Raw genomic sequence first — 12,078 nt, 5'->3', positions numbered from 1 at the left:
ACATCTGAACTAGCACTGGAAAACAATCTTTAGGAGCACATCTACAAAATACTAGTTTGGTGTAGGCCTACAGGAAAATAAATACACATCATTATGTCTGTAAGTGTAATTCTTTCTAGACAGTTAGGAGCTTACATATACATAAATAGGAATAACATATGACTAAAGTAATATATATATATATATATATATATATATATATATATATATATATATATATATATATATATATATATATGTATGTATATATATATATATATATATATATATATATATATATATATATATATATATATATATATATATATATCAGGAACATACATACATACATACATACATATATAAACTAACTTTGTCTTAACCCTAACCCAGTGTAACACTATTGTTTAGATGTTTATGTGATATTAAGGCAGATATATGTAGATACATATGCGTTTGTGCTAATGTTAAGTTTTATTTGTGTTAGGCAGAAATTAGGGTTTGGATTTGTCTAAAATTTATGGACGCGCGAGGGTTCATGATAATGATGATGAGGATGATGATGATGATCATGATCATGATTATCATCATCATCACCACCACCATCATCATCATCATCACCACCATCACCACCACCATCATCATCATCATCAACACCATCACCATCACCATCACCATCACCATCACCATCACTATCACCATCACCACCACCATCATCATCATCATCACCACCACCACCACCACCATCATCATCAGCACCACCACCATCATCATCATCATCACCACCACCATTATCATCACCACCAACATCACTATTATCATCATCATCTTCATCATCATCATCATCATCATCACCACCAACACCACTATCATCATCATCATCATCATCATGCTCATGCTCATCACCACCACCACCGTCATCATCATTTTTATCATCATTATTGCTACCATCATCATCATTGTTATCATCATCATCATCATCATCATCATCATCATCATCATCATCATCATCATCATCATCAACATCATCATCATCACCATCATCATAATTATCATCATTCCTGTGGACCCCTTGTGGAATCTCCAGACGCAACCACACCTCTTCATCGTACTCAGTTTTGGGCTACTCCTCCAAGCTTATCCCACCACATTCCGACTGCTTCTGCTTCCCTGAGAACTAATCTCTACCAATTTAAACATAAATAAGCTGAAACATAAACATGATATTTCCCCAGTCACCGTACACCACCGAGTTTGGATCCCAGAACTTGACCGTCGTGGTCCAGCAGCCCACAGTTTCTACCACCATTGTGGAGAACGACTGGCACGCCTCGCTTTTTGGTTGTTGCTTCGACTGGAAAATTTGTGAGTTCCATGTTTTTAATGTACCGTGATATAAATAGAACTGAGCGTAGGCTAAGTTAGAAGGTCGCTCGGTCTACTAGCCCCGTCAAACTACTGTAACTATATAGAGACTAATTTGTGGGAGGGTAGAGCATACGACTGCTTACCCGAACGTCTCGAGTTCGAATCCCGGGTTCGCTTCGGTAAAACGTCCCCGAAATCCACCCAGTTCTGATGGGTTCCTGATAAGTGCTAAAAGTACCAAAATCACACAATATTATCTCTTTCATAAATACGTTCTGTGATTGGTTTAATTTTGGTACTTTTAGCACTAAAAGTAAAGTTCCCTTTCAAACCTGATGGTCTGTAGGGCAAGTTAAATAGAGTTAACTTGCATATGAAGAGATAGTGTGGTCAGCACTATGCCCAGCCACCTTTACTTTCTTAACGTGAGTTAGGTACCCATTAGAGTTGGGTGGACTCAGGGACGGTCTACTGACTTGAACCCGGATTCGAACTCGAGACTTACGGGTTGGCAGTCAAGCTCTTACCGCTAAACCACTCCGTCCACTTTTAGCACTAGGCTCTTAATATTTCAATTGTACAGTGGTTAAAAATAGAATAAATATAAATAATTTATATTCTAAATGTTCCAATTACATTAATTTAAACATGTTATAATGTATCCACAACAACCGATTATGTACACATAAACAGTTAATTCTTTATGGCACCCATTTTATTGGGTCTTTCAAAATAAATGAAATAAAACACAATAAAATAAAAAAAATAAACCGGGAGTGATCTCCCCTAAACTTTCTCGAATATTTTTATATAAAATAACAGGGGATCTGAACTCGGGCTATAGACATGATTTTTAATCCATTTTAAATACTTAAAGTTTTAAAAATAGAATAAAATCTCGTAGACAAAAGAATTGCACACCGAGTGAACGATTACAAGACTTTCTCTATACTTCGTATATACGAGAAAGTAAAAAAACCAACAAATTAACAGTGGGTTCAGTTTTCTCTATGAGAAAATAAGGGTAACAAAACAGAATAAAATCATTATGCAACATTTTGTTGTATCTCGACAACCCCCCCCCCCCCCTTTCTAAATTTGTAGTTAGGTTTAAGGTTATAGCTAAACTCCTGCTCAGAGTTGAAACTCTTTTTATTTTCTGTAGAGATACCACGCCAAAATATGTTATCTTAACTCCTATTCCATAAATAAGACTTTATGACTAGTACTTTTCTGTTTGCCGGACGCTCGCGATAAAACCTTCTGAACCCCCCCCCCCCCCCCCTATTCTTTACCTTAAGCCTTATTACCAACAGTAAATTAGCCGATTTTTTTGGTGTACGCTAACGTAACAATGACCAGAGGCGTAGCGAGGGGGGGGGGGGAGGTACGGACCGTACCGGGTGACACCATTTAGGGGGGTGACACCAAGGCAAAAAGTAGCAAAATATATAGAGAAAAACTTGAGGGGGAGGGATGCAAATCGAAAGTTTGAGGGGGGGGGGGGGTGCAAATCGAAAGTTTGAGGGAGGGGGGTGCAAATCGAAAGTTTGAGGGGGGAAGGAGTGCAAATCGAAAGTTTGAGGGGGGGGGGGGGGGGTGCAAATAGAAAATTTGAAAGTTTGTCCGCGGGAAGGGTCGCTACGCCTCTGGGGGGTGACACCATTAAGTGCCGCACTGGGTGACACCCGACCTCGCTACGCCACTGACAATGACATTATACCTATGAATATTGTATGAATTCAAATTTGTATTGGCCAGGTTTATTCGCGGCGTGCTGCTGGCCATGTTTTGAGTGCAAAGTGGCATGTGATATGGACGAGTCGTGCCTGTTGCCATTCTGTGTCCCAGCATACCAGATAGCACTGAGGACCAAACTCAGAACGCGGGAACATTTGTCGGTTAGTGGTTTTAAAAACAACTTAAAGAGCAAACACGAAAAACAAAAAAAGACAGCAAAAAACCCGACATTTTGCTAAAATGATCATGGCAAAGGTTGATTATAAATCTAAAAAATAGTTTGCTTTCATTTTTTTTCACGTTTTCTCTTACATTTTGTCATTTGTATTTGTTCTGGTAAAAACACTCGGGTATTTTTTTCTGAAAAAAAAAGTTATATTATTTCGAAAAACAAAAACAAAACAACAACAAAAAAAAAAACAAAAAAAAAAACAACAACAAACAAACAACATAATAAAACGAAAATCAACTTGATCTTTGTATGAAAAAATACGTGAAATTAAACGAAATAGTAAGTTTAATTATCATGCATTTTTTTTCTTTCCTTCAAAAATCCAACTGCCCGAAGTTTTCGTCTTTATGTGAGGTCGCCCATTTATTTCTCTATTTTAACCCCCCTCGCTGACTCTCCCCATCTTCCCACTATGAGAGATTGACACCACTAACTGACAGCCTAATCTTCTCAACAGGGTTCGATCCTAGGCGACTGTGGCATCGCTTGCATGTTTCCATTCTGTTCACTCATTCAAGTTGCCAGGGAGAACAAACACAGAAAAGGTTAAAGGTCACACGAAAATCAATATTATTTGGAAAATTAGTTGTTTTTATTTTACGTGCATATATTTATAGTTATTTTGGATTGGATTTAATATAAATAAAATTTACATAGATAATAATTCAGTTTTGTTATTAAATGAAAATTGTAAGTACTTTTGTTTGTGCTAATGATAAATGAGAGAGAGAGAGAGAGATAGGGGTAAGGTAAGGGAGAAAGAGAGAGAGGAAGAGAAACAGGTAGAGAAAGAGGGTGAGAGAGGGAGAGAGAGGGTATAAGAGGGAAGAGGGAGAGAAAGAGGAGATAGAGGTGAGAAAGCGTGAGAGAGAGGGAGAGAGCGGATGAGAGAGTGGGAGAGGGTGAGAAAGAGCGAAATAGAAATAAAAAGGAATACTAACAGAAGGTAAGCGCGAACAAAACCAATTCTGAGAAGAGAAAGACATTTACAAGACCTGTGTGTACTAGTTTGTGACCTGTCCTTGTGCACTATCTAGGGACCTGTCCGTGTACACTATCTAGGGACCTGTCCGTGTACACTATCTAGGGACCTGTCTTTGTACACTATCTAGGGACCTGTCCGTGTACACTATCTAGGGACCTGTCCGTGTACACTATCTAGGGACCTGTCCGTGTACACTATCTAGGGACCTGTCCGTGTACACTATCTAGGGACCTGTCCGTGAGCACTAGCTAGGGACCTGTCTTTGCGCAGGCTACTAGCTAAGGACCTGTCTGTGTGCAGGCTCCTAGCTAGGGACCTGTCCCTGTGTAGGCTACTAGCTAGGGACCTGTCCGTGTATACAATCACTAACTGAACAAAAAAATGTACAGTGTTGCTGAGTTAATAACAATTAAAAAAAATAAAAATAAATACAAGTTTAAAAAGAAGTCTGCAAGTACAGGATGTATATCCTGTAGGAAATGGGCTCGGCGCATGAGAAAGTTTGACTTGATCCCTGACTACTGAGTTATCTAACTTCCTCCTTTTCTGGCAGATGGCGAGAAACTGTAAATAAAAATAACCTGAAATCGTATTGGTATAACATGCTCACATCCGGGGCTCGACTCAGTAGGGCGTCGCTGACTCTGTCGACTCTGACTGGTATCTGACCGTATGACGTCCCCGAGTCACCTAGCTCTGATGGGTTTCTGACTATAGGACGTCCCTGACTCTCAACTACCTGACTATAGGACGTCCCTGACTCTCAACTAGCTGACTGTAGGACGCCCCTGACTCTCAACTACCTGACTATAGGACGTCCCTGACTCTCAACTAGCTGACTATAGGACGTCCCTGACTCTCAACTAGCTGACTATAGGACGTCCCTGACTCTCAACTACCTGACTATAGGACGTCCCTGACTCTCAACTAGCTGACTGTAGGACGCCCCTGACTCTCAACTACCTGACTATAGGACGTCCCTGACTCTCAACTAGCTGACTATAGGACGTCCCTGACTCTCAACTAGCTGACTATAGGACGTCCCTGACTCTCAACTACCTGACTATAGGACGTCCCTGACTCTCAACTAGCTGACTGTAGGACGCCCCTGACTCTCAACTACCTGACTATAGGACGTCCCTGACTCTCAACTAGCTGACTATAGGACGTCCCTGACTCTCAACTAGCTGACTATAGGACGTCCCTGACTCTCAACTAGCTGACTATAGGACGTCCCTGACTCTCAACTAGCTGACTATAGGACGTCCCTGACTCTCAACTAGCTGACTATAGGACGTCCCTGACTCTCAACTAGCTGACTATAGGACGTCCCTGACTCTCTCAACTCTGACGGGCGTTTGAGCGTAGGACGTCCCCGGGCCACCAAGCTCAAATGGGTATGTGACTTGGATCCAGGAAAGTAAAGTCGTCTGGGCATAGCACTGACCAAACTGCCCCATTATTTGCCTATGTCAAAGTGACAGATAACCTCTACTGTATCTGCTCCATAGACCTTCAGCTATAACAGCCAACCTTACTGTAAAGAAAGATTAACCATTAACCTCCCGGCACCATCAAACTACCAAGTGGCTAAAATGTTATACCACACATCTAGATCTACATCTAGAGGTGAATACAAATGATGTCCATCCTGTATAAACAATGACTTTCCAGTCTAGTGAGATCATACACATCTTTCTTTCGTTTTTTGTTTTTTGTTTTGTTTAGTAAAGGTAGTAGATAAATAAAAATTATCTACTTTTCTGAACACGTTAGACTGTATGGTCAATACATTGTGTCTATACTGTGTTGTGTGCAAAGTGTTTCTTCCAGACGTTTTTCGGGGGTGATAGAATTTGAAAAGAGCACATATGAAAATATTTTACCTAATATACACACCAAACACAGATATAAATAAAATATATAAAATATAAAATAATAAATTAGATATATATAGGTCCGATTAGCCCCCCCCCCTATATATATATATATATATAATATATATATATATATATATATATATGTGTGTGTGTGTGTGTGTGTGTGTAAAGAATGTTTAATACAATGTATTCACATCCCTTTCAAAAACATATTTCCCCTACCTTGTATTTTGGGAAATCATGGCCTCCGCCCATGCGCAAACAATGAATCAGGAAGCAGTTCTCGTGACGCAGGGTCAAGGTTTATCAGTTCAATGTAATCTCTCACTTATCTCTTTCGAAGAAGATGATATAACTGAATCACTGGCGGATGCAGATGATAAGATATGTCATATCCGGTGTTTACGTCCCAAAACTACTAAAAGTTTGGAATGTGCGACATTTTTTGAGTTCGATAAAGTTTTAAAGGGCACAAAATTTGATCTAAATAGCCTTGGTTCAAACAACGTGACACGAAACAAATCTATATCGGCCTACGTTTTTAATTAAAGTTTAATAAAGCTAATAAAAAAGAGGAAATTAAATTTTAAATAATTTTAAATCATGAATTTAAACGGAGATAAATGATGCTTTGAACTACTTTCATAAACGATGTCATATTAATGCTCCTTTTACCTATCCCCACGTTATACATCAGACTTCTCCCCCCCCCCCCCGTATTCATGTTTTTGGCTTCATTTACAGACGACCCCATAAGATTGTCAGACTAAATAACAAAAAAATTATATGCCTAGTGATTGAAAAACAACTTTTGGGTTCTCTATCAAATATCTGCATTATGGTTTGTCGGCCTTATGGTCTGTCGGCCTTTCGTCTGTCGGCATTTTGTCATTGTCGGCATTTTGTCCTTGTCGGCCTTTTGTCTTTTCGGCCTTTTGGATGTCGGCCTTTTGTCATACACCTCTGGTATCTGTAGGGTAAATATAAAATCTCTAGATCACTTTTCACCATAAGATAACCATAGAGCATACGGGATATTTAGGCGATAAGTTCAAGCACAAATGAAGATGGTTACAATGTAGTATCAACATAACTCAATTAGTCATCATAGATGCACTTAACTGTATATTGCTACATAATTTGACCCAGATAAAATGATATATAAACGTGTAAGAATCACGTGATTTTCCTGAGGAAAAAATCGAAACAATTATCTAATTGGAGATAAAGTAAATGCAAGTTTGTTGTTGTTAACAATTGTGTTTAAATAGTCTTTGTGATCGGATACCAGTTGTTACCAGGAAAAATGTCTGTAAGTCGATAAAAAATAATAATATATCTAACATTTTTATATAGCCTATTTATATTGTTATAACATTTATAAATTTAACATAATATACAAAACCAATATATTGACTCTCTCTTTATATATATAAGTAGGCTATATATATATATATATATATATATATATATATATATATATATATATATATATATATGTATATAGCCTAAATGTATATAATTTGCAAATGCGTGTTCATGGTGTATTATGGTCATTACAGTTAGTATGTGTGTCATATGATGCTTCCCAAGGCTATCATGTAGTTTATTTAGGGACAATTAATTATATTCTTGTATTCTTTAGTTTTTGTCATGTAACTTACACACTTGTTTTGAATTCAATTCTATTTCAGTCCAAAGACAAAAGTAAGGCAAAATTCCGGAGCTCGGACAAAGACTCCACTAAACCCCCAGGGTACGATCAGGCCATCTCACAGGCGCATTACCCACAGCGATTTGAAGGGGGGTATATTGGACCGTACCCCGGCCGTCAGGAGTCTTACCCCGGACCACACGCTTCCTACCCCGGCCCACAACCAACATACCCCGGCCCACAACCAACTTACCCCGGCCCACATGGATCATACCCCGGACCACAGGGGTCATACCCTGAGCCACAAGAATCCTTCCCCAGAGTGCCCAGTCAATATCAGGCACGTCAAAATGGGCAGCCCGGACACGACTCATCGTTTCATGAATTACATAACTCCAACATGACCACTCAAACCACTGAAAGATTTCACGAAAGGGTCATCATATCACAACCTGTTGCTCCGAAGCCGGAACCGGCAATCAAGCCGGAGTCTGTGCCAAAACGAAAGCCGGTTACGGAATGGAGTTCTGATATTTGTGATTGTTGCGATAACAAAACCATGTGTAAGTTATATCCATCCATCCATCCATCCATCCATCCATCCATCCATCCATCCATCCATCCATCCATCCATCCATCCATCCATCCATCCATCCATCCATCCATCCATCCATCCATCCATCCATCCATCCATCCATCCATCCATCCATCCATCCATCCATCCATCCATCCATCCATCCATCCATCCATCCATCCATCCATCCATCCATCCATCCATCCATCCATCCATCCATCCATCCATCCATCCATCCATCCATCCATCCATCCATCCATCCATCCATCCATCCATCCATCCATCCATCCATCCATCCATCCATCCATCCATCCATCCATCCATCCATCCATCCATCCATCCATCCATCCATCCATCCATCCATCCATCCATCCATCCATCCATCCATCCATCCATCCATCCATCCATCCATCCATCCATCCATCCATCCATCCATCCATCCATCCATCCATCCATCCATCCATCCATCCATCCATCCATCCATCCATCCATCCATCCATCCATCCATCCATCCATCCATCCATCCATCCATCCACAGGCTGCCGAGCCATGTTTTGGTATCCATGTTTTGAATGTGAGGTAGCCGCTAGCATGGATGAACCAAGATGTCTGCCCTGTAATGTACCAGGCTACCAGGTAGCTCTACGGACCAAACTTCGAACAAAAGAAAACATAAAGGTCAGCATTAGGCTATATCCATCCCCTTAATTCCCTTTCAACTTAATTCCCGAATTTTAAACGTTGATTTAATGTTAACCACAACCCCCTCCCATCCGCTGTTAATTGCTTTCTATCATGAGAGTAGTATAACTTGACTATCACCATAATTCTCATTCATGTATTCACATTTGTTACGCGTAAACCGCCCTTGACTCTCGATTATCTCCCATGTCACCAGGGTAACATCCGCCAAGACTGTTGTATCGCCTGCTGCTGTCCCTTCTGCTCACTGCTGCAACTGGCCAGGGAAATCAAGTTCAGGAAACATCTGGCCGAACAGCTCGAGAAACAACAAAATTGATCATCTGCTTTTTCAAAAAAATCGATATTAGGATGTAAAAATGATAATAAATAAATAAAAAAGTATCAAAATAGGAAAAGTAAAAGTAAATTAAAAATTATTATTTAATAGATGAACTCATCATTCAAGATATGGTTTGTGTATATTATAATGTTCACTTTCTTTGTAATATAAATAATCTCCAACGCAGAAGACCAGTAAAGATTTCAAGGGATACAACCCATTAAATGTTAATACTCATGAAGCTTTAAGTCATTACCTCCCATACAATTACTTGATTATGTAATCTCGTAATAAACGTACTACTAAATGCCTGATAATGTGTATTTATATGTTATCATAGTTTTACCAATCCCAATCATAATTCTTTTTTTTATGGAATGAAAAATAAAACAGGCTGGATGTTTTTTTTTTAAACGGAAAAGCAACTCTTTATACTAGAATGCGCCATTAAATAAATGTCTTTTAAAAAAACAATGATACACTTAATTTGTATGTATTTCTATAGACATTTATTATGTTGCAATCAGCATAATTAATATGTGCCATTGTTTTTACAGTAACCAAGGGTGGACTGGTTGTGTCCGGGAAATTTAAAAAAGGGGCCAAGAAAGTCTGGTCAAAAAAAATTTTGTGTGCATTTTTTCGCCTTGTTATGAAGGACTATTGCAGTAGGACTCCTGGGGCACCACTTAAAACTTCTTCCGAGAGCCCACCAGGATCTTATTCGAGGGGGCCCACCGGGAATTTCCCCATAAGACCGACTTGACCTAGTCCTCTTTGCTCCTTATGGCCTCCATCATATCCTTCCATTTTGTCATGTACCCGGCTTTTAATTTTACCATCTCCCAAGACATCCCTGTTGCCTTCAGTTCTTCTAGGAGACTCAACCTCCAGGTCTGTCTTGGGCGCCGTCTCTTCCGCTTTCCCTGGGGGTTCCACGCAAACGCCGGGCGGAGAATTAATACTATAAAAAGGAAACTGATTTATTTTTAAAAAGCTAATAAAACATCTAATTAAGTCTTATTTTATGTCACGGTGCATTGTCATTGAGACTTACCTGAAAAGTCTGAAAGAAATCGGCGCGGGGAAAAAAAAGATCTTTTTTTTTAGAAAAAAGTCCTTCCCTGCTACGAACTAATTAGATTTAATCAATCTTAGTTTATTTGCCATAGCCTAGTATTGATACTTTTGTATCTTGTGAGTGTATCTCTATGTACAAATGTTTATAGTACCTAAGCTAATTATTGTATTCAACTGGAATTTGGATGTAAGAAAAAAAAGCATCTGAGCATCTGTGCTATTTACTTTCAATAATAAGAAAGATAATCTTCCCGTTTTGTAGCCACAATAAAAGAAGACATTTGTAAGTTGTAATCTGGTTCACGTGACTCCGAGAGGACTTATCAGTAGCTCGCAAGGTCTTTAGGTCAAACTAGCAGTCCGTGTTCGGCGACATACAAGCCAGACTGACGAAACGATCACGGAAATGATGCAACAAGCCAGAATGACGAAACGATCACGGAAATAAAAACAAAAGTCGGTCTAATTTAATCATTTCTCCAGACTATAGGAAGGCTGGTGATGAAAGTATTTTTCCATGGACAAACAGTTTTTGTTTCACACGTTTCTTACAGCGGGGGTGGGGGGGGGGGGGGGCAAAAGTGCACTTGAAATTTTTGGAGGGCGGACTTAAACAAAACATAATTTATATAGAAAATTTATATACTTTTACCAGTGTTCCCCCACCCCATTCGAAAGTTTCAAGTACCCCCCCCCCCCGCCCTTTCCGAACAAAAATGTCTGAAAGACACATTGAGGCCATTACATTGTAACCACTTATATGGTGGTTCAGATTTTTTCAGTCAGCCATAAAAATACGAAGTCCCATAACCCGATAACCAGATGCAAAGGAAAATTGTACAGGTTATTAGTGAAAAGTTGGGTATAATTACAGATCAGACGTTCCACAATGCAGGTGAAATACAGTCTATCGTTTTGTTCTGACTGCGGCGTATGAATATAGTCCTCACTATGTAAAAAAAAAAGTAAGTTCCCCTTCCAAACCTGACGGTCTATGGAGCAAGTGAAGTAGAGTTCACCTGTATCTGTGACTTCGGTTTATTAAGAGGTAGAGTGGTCTGCACTGTGGTCAGCACTATGTCCAGCCGCCTTTACTTTCCCTAACGTGAGTTAGGTACCTATTGAACTGGGAGGACTCAGGGACGGTCTGCTGACTTGATGCCAGATTCGAACTCGAGACTTACGAGACTTACGGGTAAGCAGTCTAGCCCTCTACCGCTAGGCCACTCCGTCCCCTCCTCACTACGCCAAGGCGCTTATAACTTTCCCCTATTCGAGTCAGGTACCTACAAAGCTGAGTCTACTCAAGGACTTTCTACTACTTGGTATGTCAGTCTGAACTCCAGACTTTTGTGTCAGTTATCGTGTATTCGGGGTTGTGGATCGCAATGTAAAATATTCCATCACCGTTAGGGCTGATGTGCTTGCGTTAAACCGTTAAGCTGTAAACGTGTCAAAGATTCCGATTGTGATAAAACTTTAAAAAACTAGACTTTAAAAATTTCACCGAACTCGAGCTTTCAACTTCCGGGTTCAATGTAGTGGCGTCACCCAGTCGGATG

At 39.7% G+C, this 12,078-nt stretch overlaps 2 protein-coding genes across 2 annotated transcripts; both read left to right on the top strand.

The window, feature by feature from the left end:
- On the top strand, positions 1-3,886 carry LOC131931821 (placenta-specific gene 8 protein-like). Its single transcript, XM_059288665.1, has 4 exons — positions 1-99; positions 1,215-1,344; positions 3,109-3,248; positions 3,777-3,886. Exons 1-4 carry the CDS (start codon positions 94-96, stop codon positions 3,867-3,869), a joined length of 369 nt encoding a protein of 122 aa, XP_059144648.1. The 5' UTR covers positions 1-93; the 3' UTR covers positions 3,870-3,886.
- Positions 3,887-7,368: 3,482 nt separating this feature from the next.
- On the top strand, positions 7,369-9,746 carry LOC131931828 (uncharacterized). Its single transcript, XM_059288682.1, has 4 exons — positions 7,369-7,496; positions 7,879-8,401; positions 8,951-9,090; positions 9,311-9,746. The coding sequence occupies exons 1-4, from the start codon at positions 7,491-7,493 to the stop codon at positions 9,431-9,433; spliced, it is 792 nt and encodes a 263-aa protein (XP_059144665.1). The 5' UTR covers positions 7,369-7,490; the 3' UTR covers positions 9,434-9,746.
- Positions 9,747-12,078: the final 2,332 nt, after the last annotated feature.

The sequence above is a fragment of the Physella acuta genome, unplaced genomic scaffold, assembly GCF_028476545.2.
Source record: "Physella acuta isolate Inbredline_101_S28 unplaced genomic scaffold, ASM2847654v3 ptg002039l, whole genome shotgun sequence".
Classification (NCBI taxonomy): domain Eukaryota; kingdom Metazoa; phylum Mollusca; class Gastropoda; family Physidae; genus Physella; species Physella acuta.
This window is presented reverse-complemented; position numbering and strand designations above follow the sequence as displayed.